We start from the raw sequence: 25,125 nt of genomic DNA, 5'->3' as shown, positions 1-25,125 counted from the left end.
AGAGACATGGTTCAACCCACTACACTGACCTTGAGTATTTCCATATATATATGCTGATTGGTTCTGATCAGTACTACAAACTGGAAGGAGACCCTCTACAGATCTGAGTTCTCTTTCTCAGCAGCTTTCTTCTCTCTGGTATTCTCCCCCACTGACTCTATCGACCTGGGCTCCTAGGGATCCCAGTTCCATCTTCACAACTCAGGGATACTCCTAGGCTCCACTGGGTTCTCCCTCAATGCTCCACAGACTAAGAACTGTATCCAAGTATTGAACTTTCCAGGTAGGGTTTCCCTCATTTGTTTTCCTTCTCTGGGGTATCATTGTCTTTCTTTGCCTGATACCCAACTGTGTTATGTCTTGTCCAGTTCTTCTCTCCTTTAAGACTAGAAGCAAAAAGGGGTGCCTGGGCGGCTCAGTCAGTTGGGTGTCCGACATCAGCTCAGGTCATGATCTCACCGTCCGTGAGTTCGAGCCCCACATCAGGCTTTCTGCTGATAGCTCAGAGCCTGGAGCCTGCTTTGGATTCTGTGTCTCGTTCTCTCCCTGCCCCTCCCCCCACTAGCACTCTGTGTCTCTCTCTCAAAAATAAAATAAAAACATTAAAAAAAATTTAAAAAAAAGACTAGAAGCAAAAGTTATACTGAATTTAACAGTCTACATATCTTGTTTTCCTGCTCTAACATTTAGCATTTTCCCATTTCACCTTTTTCAGGGTAAATTTATAATGAAATTTATAGGGGCACCTGGGTGACTCTGTCGGTTAAGCATCTAATTCTCAATTTCGACTCAGGTCATGATCTCATGGTTTGTGAGATTGAATCCTGCATTGGGGCTCTGCCCTAACATTGCAGAACCTGCTTGGGATTCTGTCTCTCTCTCTCCCTCTCTCTCTGCCCCTCCCCAACTCACACTCTCTCTCAAAAAAAGAAAAAAGTTAAAAAAAAAATAAAATGAAATTTATACTAGTTTCTTACCCAATTTTATTTAAGTGACTAACGTTACATGCAAGATCTTTTAACATTTCCACGCAATATTCCTTTCAGTAGCATTTTTTTCTTTGAAGAATAATTACTTTCTAATTTCATGAATTTTTACTTCTGAGTCTAGCTGTGCTAAACTGAACCAACTTATTTAAATAGTAAAATATGGAAAAGAGATTAAACTGTAAATATTTTATATTTCCTTCTTTACCCTCATATTCAGTGTTACTGTTTTTATTCCTTTTAGAGAATTTGCATCAACTGTTTTTATCTCCATTTCTGTAGTATGATAATGTGGTTTATATGTATTAATGTATTTTGTGTATGTGTGGATTGCTATATGGATTATATTACATATAAATGTATATTTTCCAAATATAAGCATTTAAAAGTATGCATATATATAAATTTCTTGTATTAAATTATCAGTGAAGTTGACTATAATATGGTTTCACATGCTTTGCCACATGTTCTTTTTCTATAGTACAGTTATTAAATCAGCTATTCTAAATAAACTATTAATTATAAAACTGAACTTCGAATAGTGGATTATAGGAAAAAAGACAGCCTTGTGTTCAGTTCTGTTCGTTATTTGATAATTCAAGCCTTGACTCAAGATTTGTTATTTTTCATATATGTAGACATTCAAATATGAAAGTTTTAAAAATGATGTTATTTGTTTAAATAGTATTTGCTATTTCCCAGCTATTTGAATTTTTAAGAAGACCAAGTCAAATAAATGGTAGAGGTTGATTGTTTTTAATTAACTCATTCATTATAAAATGAGAAATTGGGCTTTTAAAGACTAATATTAACAAAACCAATAAAATTTTGAATGTAGCCTAAAGAAATGAGTATCTGAAGCCATTCATTTGAAATATACTTAAAAAATGATTTGACTATGGTTTGACTTAGTTTGCAAGAAGCAGACTGAATTAATGAAACGTACATGTAATATATCGTGGCCTGGACAAATATAAAATAGGATATAAGCAAACTGTAAGAGACTCTTAACTATAGAGAAGAAACTGAAGGTTGATGGAGGGAGGTGGGTGGGGGATGGGCTCAATGGGTGATGGGCATTAAGGAGGGCACTTGGGATAGCACTTATATATATGTTATATATGTTATATGTAAGTTATATATAAGTGATGGATCACTAAATTCTACACAGAAACCACATATGTTTTACCATGTATGTTAACTAGAATTTAAATAAAAACTTGGAAAAAAAAGTATAAGCTTATGTTAGTATATAGTAGGAGAAAAAGTAGAACACAAATAAAATGTTACATAGGGAAATACAGCTACTATTCTATACTGGAAATTTGGTTTCAGCTTCCTAAAAGTGTAAGCAAAGAGGAAAAGCTCATAGATGATACAGTTTTTTTCTGTCCATGACAAAAGAAAACCTTTCTTTCTAGGAAGCATAATTTTTATTAGCATTTAGTGCTGAAAGAAGCATCTCATGCAGAAGAAAGTATTGGTTAGTGTTCTCCAAAGCACTCGTACAGCACCTACGAGTCTATTAAAATGTTCTTTTTACTTTTAATCAGGTTATAATTTAATGAAAGCACTTCTGCAGGGTACACATGTCTGATCTAGTTGCCCTTCCAACCATTCCTCATAGATTCTCAACTAGATATTTCATAAGGGTTGGACATTTTGAACTCCAGTGAGGACTGAGGTATTCATAAAAAATACTTTGTCATTTTAAGTGAGATTACATATGAAATACTGCTTTTTGGTATTTTATTTATATGTTACATATTAATTTTGTGTTTGAAACGTGTTTTAGATTAAATAACTTTTTTTTTAATCTTTTTACAGATTTGATAACCCAGCTGCTGTAAGCCCAACTCCTACAAGGCAGCTAACTTTTAACTACCTCCTTCCCTTGAATGCTTGGCTTCTATTAAATCCTTCGGAACTGTGCTGTGATTGGACCATGGGAACAATACCACTTATAGAATCATTTCTAGATATTCGAAATCTTGCCACATTTATTTTCTTTTGCTTTTTGGGGGCTTTGGGGGTATTCAGTCTCAGATACCCTGGTGATTCCTCCAAGACTGTTTTAATGGTAAGAAAACTTTCTTAATTTTTCAATTGATACAACATTCAGTTGATTTAAAGACCACCTTTAATTTGTCAAAGCATCTTCTTAGAAACAGTATTTTTGTTTATTCAACATCACCCTAATTTATTAATTTATATATCAGAATTTCATATGCAGGCATATATATTCAGCATGTAAAATAAAAACTGGTTATAAATTTCCCTATTTGGTAGGAACTCTGAAATCATGAAGCATCCCTTTTGGCATCATTATCTTCTACTTCTTTATCCAAGTAGATTATACACTTTTTTTGAGGAAATGGATCATATTATATACTTTGTGTTCTTGACACAGAGAAGAATGTCATGTAAGGTAGACAGCTAGAAACATATTAGCTCTTTAGTTCTCATTAGTAAGACTTCATTATTCTATGAGTTATTTTTTACTATGTTCAGAGGACTCTGATTATGTACAAAGTCTTCTTATTCAGGATGTATTTCTTTGTAATTTTCTTACTTTGCTGTCACTTCTAACAGTTTTGTTTTCCTTTAAATTATTGAAGACAGTAATAATCTTTAACATTTTCTTGAGCATTTGCTACATGCCAGAAAGTGTTTCTAATACTTTACAAATACATCATACCTGGCTGCAGTCACTAGATTAGTCATTCACTAAAAGTTTTTTGTTGTGATCTGTGTACCAGGCAGCATTTTAGGCACTGAGGATATGATAAATACAAGGCCCCGATTACCAGGGAATTGGCATTTTGGAAAAATTTGAAGCTAATGTCTGATATATAGAGACAATTGAAAGAATATAGGGTTTGGGAGAAAGATCATATTTACTATTATTTTTTGATCTGTTGAGTTTGATCCTAGTGGGGAATTTGAATAGCACCTGGTGCCTGGAGTTCAGAGGAGACGCCTAAGCTACACATAAAAAATTGATTGCAGTATTGGCATAGAGATAGTAATTGAAACCAGGATATGATTAAGAAAGTCTATGGCGATTTTAGAGGTTTCTCACCTGGGGTTTTGTCACTGTTCTCAAAGATAGTAATCAGCTATTACCATTGTAGATGCATGGAATAGAAGATAATTCATACACATAATTAATGCCTTGGAGTATTTGGTCTTAATTCTTCCTCAGTAGATAGTTGAAGGGGCTAGATAGAGTGAAAAGAAAAGAAACCTACAAGTAGGTCTTTAAAAAACTTCTATATTTGGGGGTGCCTAGGTGCCTTAGTTGGTTAAGCATCTGACTGGATCTCAATACAGATTTTGTTCTCAGAATCCTGAGTTCAAGCCCCACGCTGTGCTCCACACTGAGTGCAGAGCCTGCTTAAAATAAGTCAGTCAGAGAAAGATCTCCTGTGATTTCACTCATATGTAGAATTTGAGGACCTTAACAGATGAACATAGGAGAAGTGAAGGAAAAATAAGATAAAAACAGAGAGGGTGGCAAACCATAAGAGACTCTTAAATACAGAGAACAAACTGAAGGTTGGTGAGGAGTGTGTTAAATGGGCGACAGGCATTAAGGAGGGCACTTTTCGAGATGAGCACAGGGTGTCAGATGTAAGAGATGAATCACCAGGTTCTACTCCTGAAGCCATGACCACACTGTATATTAACTTGAGAAAATAATAAAAAATAAAAAAAAAAAAGACCTTCTGTATTTAGATACTGTGTAGAAGAGAATGAACCTAAGTAGGAGCTAGACCAAGTGGACAGAAAGGTAAGTAAATGTTTTAAGGAAGATGGAATGGTTATCACTAACAGATGCTGTGAAGCAGAAAAGTGAGATCAGTCATATTTTACCTCTTTTGGTGTATTAGTTACTTAAATGAAATTTATTTCTGTGGAAAAATTTGATTAGGAGATGAGGACGTGAAGATTGCTAGTGTAGATAACCAACCCATAAGGTAACTCAACTTTGAATATTTCAAAGGATGAGCAAACTTGAATTTATTACTACCTAAGTGAGAGAATACTATGCCGACTTCAAGTATCACAGACTGATCTCATGTAGAGCTTGGAGGAAGCATGAAGATCTAGATTTGGTGTACCTTCAGAAGTAGGAGAATCACTTTCATTGGAGTACTCAGTTGGCTGACTTTTAGAAGCAGGGGATGTCAATAATGGGTTGATTTGCAAAAACATACTCATTGATTTGAATTGTTGATTAAGTGGGGTTAAAACGAGCTACTTCATACCCCCACTATAAAAGTGCTTTCGTAAGAGTGTGGGAATTTGATTTACACCTGAAGTACATAATGAATGGTAACGTTACATAATGGTAACTTAAATATATGTTGTCAAAGGACATGTTTAAGATTGGGGAGACAAGAGCATATTTAAATATGGATAGGAACGATACATTTGATTAGAAAGTGGCTGAGTAAATGAAGGGATGGCTAATTGTGAGATTTGTGCGGAGCAAGGGCCATGTAGATACAGCTCAGGTTTGGCCTGAGACAGATGGAGATGCCTCTTATATCTCAGAATGGATGGAAATACATGTGAATGTGGATGTTGGTTGGTATAGGAGCAGGGAATTGAAGGAATTCTTGTTTTATGAGTGTAGTTTTCTCTGTATGTTTGGAAGTATAGTCACCTGCTGAAAATGTCATGGATCAGAAGTTTAAAGTAATCAAGATTTAAAATCTAGGAGAGTGGGAATGAGCCTACCAAAGAAAACTAGAAATTCTGAGCAGTCTTAAGAATCATTTTGAAGTTGACCATGAATTTTTGATGATACTGATCTGTTCTGCTTTGGGACTGTCTCTAGTAGTGCTTTGTTGCTCAGGTAAATACAAAGCAGATATATGGTAGAATACATCCAAAGCCGAGGTTCTGCTAAAAGAAAGGAAAAATAAGGAAGGTTGGGTGAATTTAAAATTTGGGCAAATAAAGTAATGATTTATGTAATGTAAGCTGAATAAAAAATAAAGAGAGGATCGTGCCAGTGAAGTAAGCATAGATTTACATAAATTTTATTTTATGTGTATAAAAGAACAATTGTGACCTTAAGTACTGCCTTAAGAGAGTACTAAACAGGTTATTTTTTATGGTGATATTTTCTGAAGATCTATGGAAGGGACTGAGTAGATCAAAGGAGTACCTGCCTAGTACCAGATACCATGATAAGCACTTACTAAATAAAATGCCATATGTATCAACAATATAAGCAGTTATTAATCCCTTTTTATGAAGAAACACTGATTGGCAAGATGATTGAGTGGTTTACCTTATTATGTTACATAAGAAATAAGAAGTCAAAGAGATTTGTCCAAACTCTGTGAGCTTTCCACTACCACCTTTTCTTTTCTGTTGTTGTTGTTTTTTTAATGTTATTTTTGACAGAGTGCAAGTGGGGGAGGGGCAAAGGGAGAGACACAGAATCAAAAGCAGACTCCAGGCTCTGGGCTGTCAGCACAGAGCCTGACATGGGGCTCGAACCAGCAAACCATGAAATCATCACCTGAGCTGAAGTCAGATACTTAACCATCTGAGCCAGCAAGGCACTCCTAACACCTGTTGTTTTAAAGAGAATTTTATGTTACTGAAGAAGGAACTTATGGTAGCCATAGTTACCTAGGTTAGCATATACCAGTAGAGAACATATTAGAACTTTTCATTAAGTTAATTAGAGGCATTCCTTATCTAGGAACCGGTAGGTTTTTTGTGAGATTGCTTTTTGTGTATGCAGCTTATGCATCACAACCAATGCATCTTTGAATGAATTTAACACTTTTAATTCTTTTAAATAAAATTGCTATAAGGAAGCCATGAATTATTTAAAAAAAAAATGCTTGTTTGTTTTTAGAAAAGGACTACATATTTTGGAATGTCTCTTTCGCAGCTAGCTGGTTATTTTTATCAAGCACTCTTGGGAAATGGAAAGTGAATTATGTACTCTGAATGTTTTACCTTTTTGATCAAAAAAGAAAACACTAAAATTTTAGATCTATAAATTAGCATGATACTGAGCAGTTTGGTAGTGCTTTAGAGTTATTTCCTTATTACAAGTCATTAATTTGTGTGACGGAGAAATACACATCTCTGTATCTATATTTTGCTAATAAAATATAATAAAGGAAAAACAATCTTTCCTCTCAAACTGTTAGAAGACTCAGACTTCTGAAGCTGAAGGAACAATTTGCAGTTATTCAGTTAGATACTATAAAACAAATTAGGGTAACAAATTGTGGAAGCAGATATCCATAGAAACAGGTGTCTTAATAACAACCAACTTCTTTTCACAAGTTATTTGTGTGCTAGCTGTTTGTATCCTATCTTTTTAATGGCTTCATAATCTAGCAACCTTATGTTAACTCGTTTTCAAAATGGCAAAAACAATCTAAGCATTTTTATGATGTTTTATTTCAATGTACAGTGTTAGAATTTTAGAAATTCTTGTAGAATAAAAGACTACTATTTAATGGGGCAGTTTTATTTTTGTGTATATGCTAAGCCACTGTTAAATGTATATGATCCATCAGAATGTTATGCAAGTAATGCTGGGGTACAGAAGTAGTAGTCTACTATCTTGTCTGAAGTGTACCTTATGTCATTTCCTCAGTTTCCAATATTTGAATAGTTACAGTAGTAAAATTATAAAAACTTGTATGGTTGGTTTTCTTTTGTTAAAACCTGTTAACGTCTTTATCAGTTTATTTTTACCACACGTACTTTAGTTGGATGTTTAAAAATTGTCTTATTTATATATATTCCCCCCCAATTTTTTTTATTTAATTGGATGATCTCTGGTTATAAGTTCTAGCTTGATCTCACTTTGGTGACATAATCCTGATGTCTGTTATTACTATCCCTAAGTTGCCTTCCTTATGTTTAAACTAGTATTGTTTAGAGTATTATTAAAAATGGTCCACCAGTACAGTGAACCATTCAAATTAATGGTCATTTATCATTCAAGTTAAATGATACAATATTTGGATTTTGCTATTGAATGTCCACATATTTTTTAAATAAAATATCTTATTTTTCTTTGTAGGCACTTTGTCTAATGGCATTACCATTTATTCCTGCATCAAACCTTTTCTTCCCAGTGGGATTTGTTGTTGCTGAGCGAGTATTATATGTTCCTAGCATGGGGTTCTGTATTTTGGTAGCCCATGGATGGCAGAAAATATCAAACAAAAGGTGAATTAAAATGTTAGTTCATTTAATGCTTACAAACTATAGAATTAAGTGTGATACATTTAAGTATTTAAAGTGTTTAGTTTTATAAGTCATATTTTTATACCTTTTTATTTTCCATCTTGATCGTTTCCTCATATTTCTGTAATTGAAGTTAAGAAAGCTCCATGGCACCTACCTCACCCTATGTTCTTTCTCTTATTTATATAATTTTGTTGTAAGCCTGAAACCTAACACACTTTGAGTTAGACCCAAATGAAAACAAGGATATTATTGAGACTACAGTTACAAATTACCATTGCCACTTCCACATGCAGTGAACTAAGATATAGGCTTCTTATTTAAGTGAGTCATGTTGATTTAATATATGTAAAATGCATATAGTAAGCAGTCTGTAATTTGATATCACTATCTTCATCATAACTACCATGTCCTAGAGGCCTCAAACTAACAATTAAGGAACAGAATATTCACATTGTATATATGCAAGAAATGGTCACCGACTCTGCTTTCTCACTTTCTAGTCATCCTTCAACACACAGAATTCTGACTTCTCTCTATATCATTGCATTCTAGTAACTAAATCCAGTCAGTGCTTGTATTTAAAATTTATTTCCTGGGCATCTGTAAAAAGTGCCTCTCCTAATTCTCTTCCATGTCTCTTCATCTCTGTTCAGACTCTTCTCAGGTTCTTATTGCTATAACTGCTCTTTATTTATTTCTCAGAGTTTTATTCACAGCCATTTTTGTCACATTGCATATTCTCTCTGGATGATCTCATCCATGTCTACAATTTTTGCTAACATCTACCAAGCCTTTTCTCTTAACTTCTACCCATTTATCCAGTTATAATTACTACCAGTTTTTGAGTGCTTCCTAGGTGCCAAGAGCCATGATAGACCTTTTAGATTTGTTTTCTCATTTAATCTAACTTTCCTTAACTCTGGTGTGCACATTTGAAAACTGAAGCTCATACAGGTTACTGAACCAGATTACCTCAAGATCACACAGCTAGTAAATAGTAGACTCTTGATTCACATTTACATCTTACTGCCTCCAGTGTCCATTTTCTTTCTGATCCATGCACTCTTATCCTGATTAAGTGGATCTGTCAAAATGAAAGAAGTTGAACTGTGTTACTGAGACAAAAAAATAGACTCAGAGAACATTAGTAATGAATGTGATCATAGGGATTATTGAAGTGTAACCTTTTTATACATGAGGAATTGTTTCCCAAATAATTAGCCTAAAGCTATATAAGCTATATTGTATCTATTATATAAAGTGTTAGTTTTACTATGACTTATCATAAATACCTCTAGCTTTAGAATGTAAAAATATTCAAAGAATGTCATGATAATCTGTGGTATAGATGCAGTCTGGGTAAGCCAAAATTTTTTAAAATACAGCCAATGATAAAATTGACCCTTGATAAACACAATTAAGAATGTTCAAGTTGTAAGTAAAAGCCCCCCAAAAAAAGTCATACTTAAAAATTGGTTTATCGGGTTTTTTGTCATTAAACTTAAGCAGACTTTTTGAAATAGAGACCAGTAGTGGAATATTTAATATAATTTAAGACTGAAGTAGAAGGCAGTGTGCATAATATTTAATTTTTTGGTGTTGCCTTTGAAGTTGGATGATTGTTAGAAGGATCCTCATTCCTTAAAATAAACTCAAACATGATATTTGGGGATATTTAACATATTTCTTACCTCTATTGTAAAAGGTAAAATGCTTCTGGTGATATAGATAATGTTGTTTTTGTTCTGCTTTTTTCTCTTAAACAGTGTATTAAAAAAGTTATCCTGGGTTTGTCTGTCTATGGTGATATTCACTCATGCCTTAAAAACACTCCACAGAAATTGGGATTGGGAGTCTGAATATACATTGTTTATGTCAGCCTTGAAGGTAAAGTATTACCCAGAATGACAGGAAAGTATGTCATTAATTATTTCTTATAGTCATGTTTAAGATGTTTTTACATTTAATTAGACATTTAACTGTCAATTTTAAGTACTTCACCAAAAGATTAATAAAAATTTGTTCTTTATATATATATATCATAACCAGGGCTCTGAATAGTACTTAGTTGTATGTCTACAGCATATATGAATAATTTTCTAAATACTATATAGTTGTTAGAAGCTCAAATGATAATAGAATGTTTAAGAATACTGTAGGGGAGCCTGGGTGGCTCAGTTGGTTAAGCATTGGACTTCGGCTCTGGTCATGATCTCACAGCTTATGAGTTGGAGCCCTGCATCAGGCTCTGTGCTCATAGCTCAGAGCCTGGATCCTGCTTCGGGTTCTGTGTCTCCCTCTTTACCTCTCCCCTGCTCAGGCTCTATCTCTCTTTCTCAAATATAAATAAACATTAAAAAAAAAAATTTAAGAATACTATATATAGTTCACTAGTTCTAAAGGTGCACTTTTTCTTTTTTCTTTTTTTTTTTTTATTTTTACCTTTTAACATCTCTAAAATCAGAATAAATCTTAGAGTGAGAGGCATCTTAACAATTTGTGGCTTATTTTTTTCTTTTTTTTTTTTTTTTAATTTTTTTTTTAAATGTTTATTTTTGAGAGAGAGAGACAGAGCAGGAGCAGGGGAGGGGCAGGGAGAGAAGGAGACACAGAATCCAAAGCAGGCTCCAGTCTCTGAACTGTCAGCACAGAGCCTGAAGCAGGGCTTGAACTCACCAGCCGTGAGATCATTACCTGAGCCAAAGTTGGATGCTTAACCCACCGAGCCACCCAGGCGCCCCTAGTGGCTTATTTTTTTCTTAATGGTGAGTCTTAGAAATGATAGCATCTTAGATTCAATGAAATAAAATACATAACAAAAGTGGCACTTTACTATGTGGAAGATAACCGGTGGTTACAGTATGGTAGTTAAGATACGCACTGGCAGGAAGGAGTGATAAAGCATTTCTGTAGAATGGACAACATCTAGGAATAAGGTCTTTTTAAAAATCATAAAATTTGGTTTCTGTAAAAGTTAAAACCAATGATTTTGTTTTTCAGGTGCTTCTCTTCAAATCTGTAAATTCTTAAATTCTTTTTGACTATTTCTGTACTCCCATTGCCTGGCTTTACTAGAATACTGCTTCATTCCAGTAGTCAATGTCATTTCTTGATTTGACATCAGTTTAAGATCACATGACTATCATTTAGTCTCAGTAGCTCCACTCTTTCCTCTAGCTCAGAAGTTTATAAATAGAAGAGACCTCATTACCATTCCTCTTAATCTGCACTCCTAAAATACCAGTGGAGCCCCATAATTTTCAAGATTTTTGCTTATCCTTACTACTAGGACAATCTCAAAACCACAGTCCTAGTCACTGAAGCTAGTTCCTTGGCCAGCTACCATCCTCTTCCTGCAGGAACACCATGCCCATCAGTGAACTCTGAAAACACAGATCAACTTAGAACTTTAATCCCGGGGCTCCCATTACCATAATAGACCACATAAACAGCTTTATAATAAGCCTAAAAAATAAATAGTGAAGTGTTAAATATATTCTCATGTTCAAATACCTTCTCTTCCAAAAGAATATAAATAGAGCAGCTTTCAAACAACATTATAGCTTGTTTTTTGGTTTTCTTTTTAGTAAGGTCTGTGTCCAATGTGGGACTTGAATTCACGGCCCTGAGATTAAGAGTCACATTCTCTACTGACTGAGCCAGCCAGCAGTCCAAGCTGCTTTGATCAAATAAAAGTTTTAGTAAAATTCTAATGTATAAAACAGATGAAATCAGACTGCTATGGTTTTAGTATGTTGATGTTAAAAGGAAGGAGAGTAAATTGGTGAAGCTGTGTTCATTTTGCTCATTTCTCCTCTCCAGGGACACCTCTGTCAAACACTCCATTTCTAATAATATACCAAACAAATATCTGTGTTGATTGGAGATATATATATATATTTAGATATAGATATAGATCCACAAGTTTTTCTTTTTTGGGAGAAAGTCTCAATTACTTTTTCAAGTTTTATTGAGGTATAATTGACATATAACTTTGTATTAGTTTAAGGTGTACGATGTAATTTATGGATATATTACAAAATAATTACTGCAACAAGTTAAAATCTGTCACGTATTTACAATTTTTCTCTTTTGATGAGAATTTTGAAGGTCTACTCTCAGAAACTTTCAAATATACAACATTGTTAACTATAATCACCATGCTATACCTTGCATCCATAGAACTTATTTATCTTGTAACTGAAAGTTTGGATCTTTGACCACCTTCACCCATTCGTGGATATCTCTGTAGAATACTCCATTCCTAATGGTATACCAGATAAATATCTGTGTTAATTGGAGTTGTATTTTCTTAATTGTAACTAATTTCTATCTATGCTTATGTATTTAAGGTAAATAAAAATAATGCCAAATTATGGAATAATGTGGGTCATGCTCTGGAAAATGAAAAGAACTTTGAGAGAGCTTTGAAATACTTCTTACAGGCTACTCATGTTCAGCCAGGTAAGCATTATTAATTAATAAAACTATTTGGATAGCTTGTTTTTAAAACTTGAATTATATTTGGGAAAATAAAAGTAAGAGGTTTGTTCATTCCAGGTGACTTGAAAACTATAGTGCTCGATGATGGCTTATTTTGAGTTGGATTATATGTTAGAGCTACTTAGACATTTAAGGAATTTATTTTGATATAGCAGAGTTATTGGGTGGTACTGATAATCAATTTGGTGAAGTATAGCTTTGCCAGGTACAAGTACTTGGTGTTAAAATAATTTTTCCCCTCATTGTCAGTTGTCACTGTTTGCCTTTCTTGAGATAATTGCTGATACTTCCATTAGTATGACTTCTCTACAATATTCTCAAAATTGCTGTTTCTAATTAGCCATGGGCTAAGAAAATAGGTAAACCAGTTTATTTGGGATTCTTTCTCTTCCTCTCTTTGTCCCTCCCCTCTATGTACGTAAAGTACTTGAAAAAGTACATAAAGTTAGAAACATTGAATTTGGTATTTAGAGGCATCCTAGCTTTTTCTTTGTTTTTTAGTTGTGATCTTCATAGATTTGATAGATGAAATGGCATATATGGAGGGACATCAAGAGTCCTTTTTTGTCAGTGTTACACATACACAGATTCATAAGACTGGAGATAAGTGATACTGAGACTAGAGGTAAAAATTTGGGGTAACAAGTATCTAGATATTTAAAACCTTGGAACAGTTGAGCACATAAATAGGGATTCATAACATTTTAAAATTACTTTAAAAAAATAAATGAAACATTGAGTCTGAAGGCTTTTCTTGCTTAACCAGAGTAAGATTATAAATTATGCAGTGGTCTGAGAAGGTGACACACATGTTGTGTTAAACGAAGAATTGTGGTTTTTTTGTTTTGATGGTTACCAGTGTTTAAAAAAAATTTTTTCAATTCACAAAGATAAAATTTTTACAAATGGAATTGCAGTTTCCATAAACATCTTTACAAGACAAGGATAGATTTTTGTCAAGGAACACCAGAATTCTATAAGGTTTGTTTTGATTTCATTTTTATCTAAGTCCAAATCTTTGAAATTATTCATGCGAGAAAAAAATCATGGACCTGTAGTTCAACTTTGATGTTGTCAATATGGAAATGTTTAAAGAGTATTTATGAGTTTTCAGGTGTTTTTAAGTTTATCTCTTTAGATGAATTGACAGATAATTTTGTAGATAGGAAATACTGGAAAGCAACATAGATGCCAGGGCCACCAGTGTGAGATTGCTTAGCTTCATTGTTGGTGGAAAAGGAATTATTAGGTACAAAGTTGCCTAGTACTTGTCAGTTCTCATTTACATTGAATTAAAGATAGACTGCTAGATTCATGCTATTGTTGGTTTGGATAGCACACTCATAATAGCAGGACTGTCTGTTGAAATCCTATAGCTTTTTAAAAGTCATTTAAATGTCATTGCTTTTTATATCTTGTCTTCTTTTCCAACCCTTTTTGTTTGTTTTCAAATTTAAATTTACTTTACTCTAGTAATGGTTATTTCCTTCTCTGAAATCTTAAAACTCTGTTAACTTATAAGAAACTGCTTAGAAATTTTGTCTTTCATTTTATCAGCTTTCTTGTAGGATATCTAATTGCTACCATAGTTCTTTGAGAAAGTAGGGCTGCCTTACTCTAGTGTCTGAAGTCTGCGTTGATGACAATATCTCCTTGCCATAATTTTAAGAACCTGATTTCCGTGGGTATTAATTTGCCTTGTCTTTCATCCAAGTAGGTAACCTCTTTCTTTTCTTTTATTAAAAAAAATTTTTTTTAATGTTTATTTTTGATACAGAAGGTAGAGTGTGAAAGGGGTAAGTGCAGAGAGAGAGAGGGAGACCACAGAATCTGAAGCAGACTCCAGGCTCTGAGCTGTCAGTACAGAACCCAATGTGGGGTTTGAATCCATGAGCCATGAGATTATGACTTGAGCCAAAGTCAGACGCTTAACCGACTGAGCCACCCAGGCGCCCCAACATATTTCCTTTCTACGATTGGAGCTGATGTCAATAACATTGTAAATACTTCACTGAATTTTGTTTATCTAAACTACCAGTTTCTTTGTTCTTTCCTTAAATTCTCACTTTATAATTAATTTTTTTCAGGTTCTTAGTAACTTAGTTTTTCTAAGTAACTTTCTGATCTCTATAATAAATGGTATAGATTTGAGGAGCCTGAGTGGCCCAGTCAGTTAAGCATCTGACTTCGGCTCAGGTCATGATCTCATGGTCCATTAGTTCCAGCCCTGCTTCGGGCTCTGTGCTGATAGCTCAGAGCCTGGGGCCTGCTTTGGATTCTGGGTCTCCCTCTTTCTCTGCCCCTCCCCTGCTCAGGCTCTTTCTCTCTCTCTCTCTCTCAAAAATAAATATTAAAAAAAAAAAAAAAGAATTAAAAAAATAAAAACTTTAAAAAATTAAAAATACGTAAAAATAAATGATATAGATTTATTTGAAATTAAAAAAAATGAGCTATATAAGAGCAAATACTACCTACTCTATTTTTATATGCTCTTGGTAATGCAGTGAATTTCAACCTTGGTTCTACATCAGAACCTTCTTTGAAACCTTATAAAAACATTTTCCCAGATCATGTTTCTATAGATTCTATTTTGATAGAGTGAGGTGGTGCTGAGGTTATCTGACTTTTTGAAAGTACATAGGTATCCTAATTTGCAGCCAGGACTGGGAATGGTTTGCCTAAGCAATTTTTTTTCTTTTTTTTTTTATTTCCCTCTTGACCTCTCCTGAAACCCCTTAAGACTCATTGGGGCGCCTGGGTGGCTCGGTTGGTTGAGCGCCCGACTTCAGCTCAGGTCATGATCTCACCGTTAGTGAGTTCAAGCCCTGCGTCGAGCTCTGTGCTGACAGCTCAGAGCCCGGAGCCTGCTTGGGATTCTGTGTCTCCCTCTCTCTCTGACCCTCCCCTGTTCATGCTCTGTCTCGCTCTGTCTCAAAAATAAATAAACGTTAAATTTTTTTTTTTTAAAGACTCAGCAGTACATCAAAAAACAAAAAATCAGCCCTTTCCTCCCAATCTTGTCCCTTACTTCTTTAACCAAACCTGTGCTGCATATGACATTTTCTGTGCAGTGTGCACAATTACCAGCCTGAAACATAATGTACCAAGATTTTAGGACTGTTTACTGTCGTCCTAAGAGAATGACTAAGATATATATGCTTGGCCCCTATGTGTCCTAGGAGGTGCAGGCAGAAAACTATTCAGCAGGCAAAATCATTGGTGTCATAGGCAAGTAGAAATCATAATGTGAAACCTTGTCATGTCTGCGAGAGATTCATCCAATAACATTTGTCTGATTTAAGATCTTCTCTCTTCTATCTTTATTCCAAACCTTTGAAATATTTACTGCGAAATGTGTCCTAAAAGTAGGATGCAGTGGGCCCTAATATCTTTCTTATTTAAATAACATATTTTTTGTTTCTCTGAAAAATTTGCTGTGGGTTTGATTCTCCATACCAGAAAATCAGAGAAAAGTTTCTGACATACTGATAGTAACACAGCCTTTTAAAAAGTTATAAATCTGTTATGTAGGATGGGCTGCTGCATCTTAAGTGGTACTGGAGAATCCTAATATTTTATTACACTTGCATTCTGACCACATTCAGAAAAATTTTAAAAAACAAAATTGCAGAGTTTTTTCACAGTCTCATTGCCCCATCCCACCATGCATGTATATTTGTTATAACACTCGAAATAATTCTAGGAATCATGATCTTTTTCACTTGTAGATCTTTTTACTTTTAGAGTTGAGCCATACATTTTGAGTGAATTCCAGAGCTATGCATCAAGGAAATGGAAACAAGCCTTAGTATAGTATAGAAAAATCTGAAGAGAAATGATACAGATTTCTTTATTACCTCTATATCTCCCCTTTCATGTCATATATGCAGTTTCTGTCCTTAGAGTACTTTATGACATAATTTTCTAGTATAGCATCGATCATTCTGTGCTAGAAGAACTTTAAGGAGGATGCAGGACCTGTTGCTTGCTTTTGTATTTTTTTGCCTAGTGTTTTGTTGCTAGAAACTTTGGGTTTACATTGAATACTATTTAGTATATTTGCCAACAAATGATTTTTTTTTTAATTTTAGATGATATTGGTGCTCACATGAATGTAGGAAGAACTTATAAAAATTTAAATAGAACCAAAGAAGCTGAAGAATCTTACATGATGGCTAAGTCCCTGATGCCCCAAGTAAGTTGTCATAATTTATTTCTATTGTGTCATATCTACTAGATGTCCATATTGAATAGAATTACCTAGATTATCTTTTCTTCAATTTGTTGATACAAATGTAAAGTGTCCAATAAACCATTTATTACTACAAGTTTTTATTTAAATTCTAATTAACATATAGTGTGATAATAGTTTCAGGTGTACAATATAGTGATTCAACACTTTCATACAAGTGCACTCTTTAATCCCCATTCCCTATTTCACCCATCTCCCCGCCAATCTTCCCTCTGGTAGCCATCAGTTTATTCTCTATATTTAGGAGTTTGTTTCTTGTTTTACCTCTCTTTCTCCTTTGGTTGCTTGTTTCTTAAATTCCACATGAGTGAAATCATATAGTATTTGTCTTTCTCTGACTTATTTTGCTGAGCACAGTACTACAAATTTTATAAAGGATTATATTTACTTTTCTAGCTCACTTAATTAAAAAAAAATTTCTAGGAGAGCTTGGGTCGCTCAGTTGGTTAACCATCCAACTCTTGAGTTCAGCTCAGGTCGTGATCTCACAGTTGGTGAGTTCGAGCCCCGCATTGGACTCTGTGCCTGATAGTGTAGAACCTACTTGCACTTCTCTCTTTCCGCCCCTCCCACATGCTTGTGTGCATACACTCGCTCTCTCAAAAATAAATAAATAAATTTTAAAAAGGCAAAGATTAAACTTATGTTTGTAAAAAATGTTATAAAGTTATGAATTTTAGATATTCTTGATTATAAGTTATCAATGAGTTAAGTAACTTTAAGTGAAGAGATTTTTATATAGTACATTAAGCACTAAATGCAACATTATTCCTATCAAAAGATAAATGAATAAAAAACTAATAAAATGAGGGGATACACCTCTGTTGCTGTATTGTGTTCAGTTGTAACAATGACACATGCAGAAAATTCATTGGATATTATAATATAGCATGAAAGTTGGAAAGTCAGATCCTGTCTTTCATCAGAAAAGATAGTTTGCAGGGCACCTGGGTGGCTCAGTTGGTTAAGTGTCAGACTTTGGCTCAGGTCATGATCTTGTGGTTTATGAGTGAGTTCAAGCCCCATGTCAGGCTCTATGCTGACAGTTCAGAGCCTAGAGCCTGCTATGGATGCTGTGTCTCCCTCCGTCACTGCCCTTCCCCCACTGGTGCACGCTCTCTCTTTCTGTCTTTCTCTTTCTCTCTCTCTCAAAAATAAACATTAAAAAAAAACTGCACTACAGTCTTCTCAATGGTAGTATATATTAATATATTAACAATTATAATATTAAAATAATTAGATATAGTTTGATAAATGTTTCAAAAACAGTTGGACCACATGATCTTAAGCATTGTTTCAGTCCTAAGATTCTAAAGTTATATTGTGTTCAATATAGACTTTTTTCAGATATAATTTATTACTGTCATTGAAAATTTGTGTCTATATATCTTTTATAATCTTTACTTAACCTGAATAATCAGTTAACAAGGGAATTTTATTTCCTAATTCTACCAAATAAGGCTTTAGTATAACTCTTAACAAATTAACCACCCTGTCACAACCAGGAAGTACTTTGCTGACAACATGGAGGCTGACATGCTGTAACAAATACACTAGACTGAGAGGAAAGAGACCCAAGTTCTTTCTATTCCTTGTCTGATACAAATATGCTAACAGACCTTAGTCTCAAAAGTTTAAATTTAGTTAGGATTTTATAAAATGATGCATGTAAATTAAAAGCTAACAATATTCCATTGAGCTGGCATGAGTGAAAAAATATTATCTCCTTTAATACCACAAAATATTAATTATTTTATTAACATTTTATAAATACTGTAGGTACTTTCACGTTTTTATGACTTATTTCAGTATAGCAATACAAACTGGTACCATAACCTTTTTATGTCATATATATTTGAAGTAAGCTACTAAGAATACTTATTTTTTATTTTTATGTGGTACTGAAACATCCAATTATGTTTTTCTGAACAGATTATTCCTGGTAAAAAATATGCAGCCAGAATTGCCCCTAACCACCTAAATGTTTATATTAATCTGGCCAATCTGATCAGAGCAAATGAGTCCCGGCTGGAAGAAGCAGATCAGCTGTACCGGCAAGCAATAAGCATGAGACCCGACTTCAAGCAGGCTTATATTAGCAGGTATTTGTAGTTCACTTTTAAGTTGTATTACAGAGAATTGAAGCTGTATCTGCATGTACATTTTGACTGTCTGAACTAAATTGCCTTTTTTTTTCTTTTAGTAATCTTATTTGGCAACCAAGAACATAGAAACATACCCTAGTTTAGACTTACAATCAAATTTAATTGATTTGATTTGAAATTGACTGTCACTTGTAGTAGCAAACTAAGGTTTTATACGGAAGAAAGAGTAGAAGCTTCTTGTTAGTTTCATTTACTTCTTATTGTCACATTCTTTTTTACTTAAAGCACTTGAAACTTGTATTTTCTAATAATTATTTCTTTTTTTTTTTTTTATTTTTTTTTTCAACGTTTATTTATTTTTGGGACAGAGAGAGACAGAGCATGAATGGGGGAGGGGCAGAGAGAGAGGGAGACACAGAATCGGAAACAGGCTCCAGGTTCTGAGCCATCAGCCCAGAGCCCGACGCGGGGCTCGAACTCACGGACCGCGAGATTGTGACCTGGCTGAAGTCGGACGCTTAACCGACTGCGCCACCCAGGCGCCCCACTAATAATTATTTCTAATATCCAACTCTCAAGAGCTTTCTTAAATACTGACAACTGATTGGTTATTATGCCTTTTATTTATCACAAAGAAACTTTTTAGTTGTCAGTACAAAAACTTTTGGCCGCACATGTTAGAGAGAACTTAATATATTTTACCATGTAAGGATTATCATTTGTATTATACTTGGGTAAAATTGTATATTAAACTCTGCTTCATCCGCTGGCCCAGAAACCTAATCATAGTTTTTAACATTGTTCTTATGGGGAAAATGCATTCAGAATTTCATTAGTTTTTGAGATAAAATCTGTTCATAAGTTGGGAGGCTGTCTTTGTTCAGTTTTATCCAGTAGTTGTTGAAATTAGCTAAGTTTAGTGGGGTTGCATATATAAATAGAATCTGTCATGTGTTAATCTATGAAGAATTATTCAACGATCTGCATTAAAAAATAACATCTTGGGCAGATGCTCTTTCTAGAAGTTGCTTTAATTGAGAATATTAGTCATTCATTTGATTTCATACCTATGCTTATACTTAAAGGAAATAATGGTATCATAATAAAAGTATTCTCATATTACTGCCTAAATGTATTTGCACACATGTGCTTAAACAAAATCTTTTTAAAGCTCTAACAGATAATAGATCCGTATTAGAAGGATTTGTAAAATGGTTTTCAAACTGTGATCTTCCGTTCCACATGTGTTCCTCAAAGGTACCTGCAGGTGGCACTAGTACCCTCCTACCCTGCCTACTAGTCAGCTTTTTTAAAAACTTTTTTTGTTGTTTTGGGGAGTTTTTTCTTTCGTTTTAATGAATGGCCATTTTATAAGAATACATTGTAGAATACTAAATTAATATAAGAAGGGGCAAAATTTTCAGTCTGCTCTTTATAAACGAGACTTCTAACATAGATTTGAATACTGGAATTTCCCCATCACTACCATATTTATTTTCCTTCTTCAAATGCTATTACTTGGTCCCCTGAAAACTTAATCTCCAGTTCTTGTTGCTGCCAATTTTATGATGTAGTCTGGTCTGCCTTCTTTCAAGATACAATTAAAGAATATATTTTCTCTGTTACCCTTTCTTGGATACCTCCCCGCATCTTACCCTTTAAAGTCAGGTATGCTGTTTCTTTCTTTAATTATACTTGAGAACCTAACAAACCAAATTTGCTAAACTAATGAGTTCAGGTTTGAGGACATTTTCAGATATTTTTGGTAGAAAACTTTAAAAGCCTGGGTTAAAAGGAAAAAGGAAAGCTGTGAATATGTGGAAAAAGTTGAAACTTACAAAAAATAGTATCTACACATTGACATGGTAATGTTGTAAGTAAAGCTTGTGTTTGATTTTTCCACAGAGGAGAATTGCTTTTAAAAATGAATAAACCTCTTAAGGCAAAAGAAGCATATCTTAAAGCACTAGAGCTGGACAGAAATAATGCAGATCTTTGGTACAACTTGGCGATTGTTCATATTGAACTTAAAGAACCAAATGAAGCCCTAAAAAATTTTAATCGTGCTTTAGAATTAAATCCAAAGCATAAGCTAGCATTATTCAATTCTGCTATATTAATGCAAGAATCAGGTATGTTTTCTTAAAACAGTTCTATATTTAAACACATTGTAGTTTGAAGTATAATGAAATCTGAACTTAAATTACATTATGAGTAGCAAACGTTTTATGAATAGTTTATATCAAAACTGCAGATAAATATAAGAATATTTAAAATGCTTGAAGTAAAGTTTTCAAGTAATATGCCTTAACACAATTATTAGTTCTTTGGGTATATGTTAAGACTTAATATTCAAGCAGTCTATTAAGCAGTGCCTTTTTAATCTATTTTGTCAATTTTATGCACAGAAATATATAATTTCTTACCCCTAAATATACCACCCAAATAATCAGAACTTGCAAAAATTCTTATATAATTATTTCTAGGAAGATGAGCATTATATTTCTATTTATTTTAGAAAAAAAACAGAACAATGTATTTTACCTTGATTTGTAAGAGCAAGTACTTTTGGTATCATTTTATATCTAGTTTTATTTTCTGACGTATTATTGTAATTTACTATTTTTTGTAATTTAACAAAACTAAATCATTCATGACAGTAAATCAGGATCTTTGATACATGGGTATTTTAGTAGTACAACAAAAGGCAGTATTTATAATTTATAATCTTAATTTTTAATTTGGAAAAAATTTGTACATTTAGATTTTTGTAGTTTAATCTTAGATACTTTTTAAAAACTTTTACAAAAAATGAAAGAATCATAAAATCATAGTATTTGAGTTAAAGAGGGTATTTGAATTTACTTTTGCCATTGTTCTATTTAGTATATTAGAGTAAGGACCAAATAGATCTCATAACTACCCCAAATGTCATATGGCTAGTTTAGTAAAACTAGTTCAAGATAAGAACTTAAGCTGACTGATTTATTTTACAATGTTTTTTATTCATCTTACTGTCAAATAAAAGTATAGAGGGAGATATTTATGCCTGGTATTCAAAACATAAATTTAGAGAAAAGCTAATGTTTTTGTAAAGTTAGCTAACCTTGGCAATCATGAAAAATGCCCAGTATTCAACACAAGATTGCACCCTAAGATTTGTAGCTGTGGAACTTGAAGTTTTTCTGTTTATTTGCAATAGAAATTATCTCAAATATTTGCATCCTAATTTATATTTAAATTTATAAGCTTTATATTTAATGGTATATTTTTACCTTTGAAAATCTTGAAAAAATTGAAGTAATTAAAAATCTGATTTTGTAAGACTGAAACATTCTGTTTATCCAGTAGTAGTTACTATTTGCTGAGCTGTTTTACATATATCCCATGTAATGCCTAGAAAATTCAGCAGGCTAACCCAGAGAAGTTATTTGTTTAATGTATAAAGTCATAGTGTTAATAGAGTCAAGATTAGAATACATGTCATTTTTGGCAAATCCCAGGCCTCTTCCCCCTAATTGTGTTTTCTTCCTCTGCTACTACCAGTTAGATTCTTAACTAAGGAGGTATGTCATCCCTTCTGATTTTTGAGACACTCTTTCTGCTTTAAAGGAAAAGAAATAGGCTATCATTTCAGTGTTTCAAACACAACTGTCTTTCCTGTGAAAACTTTGGGTTTTTTTCATTCCACTTTTTGATATAGGTACAGAAATTAGTTGTTTTGATGCTGTCTTTTTGTAATCTTAACTAGATAAATACTGAAAGTGGCTTTTGTTCCTCAGGCTTATTAATTCATTTGTTAACAATATGTATTTTTTCTTTAAAAAAATTATTCTTAGGTGAGGTTAAACTTAGACCTGAAGCTAGAAAACGCCTTCTTAGCTACATAAATGAAGAGCCACAAGATGCTAATGGTTATTTCAATTTGGGAATGCTTGCCATGGATGACAAAAAGGACAGTGAAGCAGAGATGTGGATGAAGAAAGCCATAAAATTGCAAGCCGATTTTAGAAGTGCTTTGTTTAATCTGGCTCTCCTGTATTCTCAGACTGCAAAGGAATTAATGGCTTTGCCAATTTTGGAAGAGTTACTCAGATACTATCCTGATCATATCAAGGGTCTCATTTTAAAGGGAGACATTCTGATGAATCAAAAGAAAGATATACTTGGAGCAAAAAAATGTTTTGAAAAAATTTTGGAGATGGATCCAAACAATGTGCAAGGAAAACACAATCTTTGTGTTGTTTATTTTGAAGAGAAGGACTTACTAAAAGCTGAAAGATGCCTGGTTGAAACATTGGCATTAGCACCACATGAAGAATATATTCAACGCCATTTGAATATAGTCAGGGATAAAATATCCTCATCTAGTTTTGCAGAACAGCCAGTATCCCCAGCTGGTAAGACTTCAGGTGTAGAAGGAGACAAAATTCCAACTGAAAGTGTAAAAGAAGTAAGAAGTGAACCCAGACCTACACAGATCATAAAACCAAGTGAAAATAAAAGTCAGTCTAAGTCCAACAAACTATTAGGAAAAAGTACAGACAAAGAGACACCCCATAAAACAACAAAAGAAATCAAAGAAATTGAGAAAAAAAGAGTTGCTGCTTTAAAAAGACTAGAAGAGATTGAACGTATTTTAAATGGTGAATAGCATTATTTATCATGTGACAATGTCTTCAAAGAACTTCAGTCTATCTTATGTGATTGTTTATACTGGGAGCTTTGAAAAAACAACAAGTGTACATGTGACAGTCTATCATGAGCTGCCTCTACATAGGATCAAAATACGATTTTCATTAAATACCTGTGTTACTCCAGGGTATGTATTGTATAAGATATGACAGTAGTTCTGAGTTTTGGCAAATATAGCAGAAATACTAAATTACAGTTGGCAAATTTGTATCTTTTATGTAGAAGAATCTACCTGCAGAGTAATCTTGACTACTCTCAAAAATAATCTAAAGCCTGAATGATAAACCCTTGGGGGCAGATTCAACATATGCTAGTTTATTCTATGAATTTGCATTTATTAGTTGACTTCATTACCTTCTGTTACCTTTGGAATCTGACTATGGATTGAAAACACTTAATGAACACATTCTTTTTTCTTTGGTAACTTCTGTTTAACAAAGGAACTTGGCACCACAAAAGAATACTGGCTTCTTTTACGTTATGTTCTTTGGTTGATTTTTAGAAGGACTGCCAGGTAAAACTTTTTAAAATAAGTCCAATGACATGTTAGTTTAAGAATGTATTTTTCATAATTGTGTGCTTGTCCTTAACTTTACTCTGAAATGCAATTTTTAATCAGGTAAAGTTTTAAATACACACATTTCTAATGGTGCTCATATATACTGTATTTTTATTTTTTTACATACTGAGAGTTTCACAGCATGAACCCCACATAAATCATAGCTATCTTTGATTTTTTTACTCCCCAAACTGTTCAGGTTTATTAGAGTCTAGTCAGATTGAAAAAGTTCCAATAATTATAACTTCATTAAACTTTTGAGTTAAAACATAGTAAGATTCTCTTTCACCTTAGTGTTTTCTCTCTAGTGTTATTTGAATTTTAATTGTTCCAAAAGCATACTTAATCATTCTTAGATACTTTAAGCAACTAAATTGAGTTCTTTATTTAACTGAAGGCAAAACAATGTGACAAAGTTTTATTTTTAAACACTAAGTTCTTGATATCTTCCTATGGTGTATATTTTTATTAAATATTTATTTTGACTACTGAGCTTTCATAAAAAATTTAAAGCTGTTTTAATTCCATCAACTATGGAAAACAAATTGCTGTTGCATTTTCCTATAAATGCATATATTACAGTTTAACCAAAATTTCATCGTCTTTGGCATACTTTCCAGCTATAAAAGGTAGTTAGCCTCATATAGGATTAATAGTTAATTTTAGCAAATTTAAACCTGAAAACTGTTAGGTTGAAGAGTAGATATAAATCAAATTTATTAATTTATATCTGATTTTTTGAGTTAAAATACATTTCAAATGAGTTTTACAGTATCGAATAAA

General features: G+C 33.3%; 1 protein-coding gene across 4 annotated transcripts in view; it reads left to right on the top strand.

The window, feature by feature from the left end:
- Positions 1–25,125, top strand: part of TMTC3 (transmembrane O-mannosyltransferase targeting cadherins 3) — a 60,414-nt gene that overhangs the window by 30,805 nt on the left and 4,484 nt on the right. For 3 of the 4 annotated variants that reach the window (XR_005795399.1, XR_005795398.1, XR_005795397.1), the window contains exons 7-14: positions 2,814–3,066; positions 8,059–8,207; positions 9,995–10,115; positions 12,581–12,692; positions 16,823–16,926; positions 18,916–19,085; positions 20,994–21,220; positions 22,928–23,910. Coding sequence is in view for 1 of the 4 variants with exons in the window: in XM_040491272.1 (XP_040347206.1) it covers positions 2,814–3,066; positions 8,059–8,207; positions 9,995–10,115; positions 12,581–12,692; positions 16,823–16,926; positions 18,916–19,085; positions 20,994–21,220; positions 22,928–23,742 (1,951 nt within the window). In the remaining 3 variants the exon portion in view is untranslated. Of the gene's footprint in view, positions 1–2,813; positions 3,067–8,058; positions 8,208–9,994; positions 10,116–12,580; positions 12,693–16,822; positions 16,927–18,915; positions 19,086–20,993; positions 21,221–22,927; positions 23,979–25,125 lie in introns of those variants that run through there. The other variant, XM_040491272.1, reaches the window with a different exon arrangement.

This window comes from Herpailurus yagouaroundi, unplaced genomic scaffold (genome assembly GCF_014898765.1).
Source record: "Herpailurus yagouaroundi ecotype Mexico unplaced genomic scaffold, PumYag 182, whole genome shotgun sequence".
NCBI classification, from domain to species: Eukaryota; Metazoa; Chordata; class Mammalia; order Carnivora; family Felidae; genus Herpailurus; species Herpailurus yagouaroundi.
The sequence above is the reverse complement of the archived record's forward strand: the minus strand, read 5'-3'. Positions and strand labels throughout refer to the sequence as shown.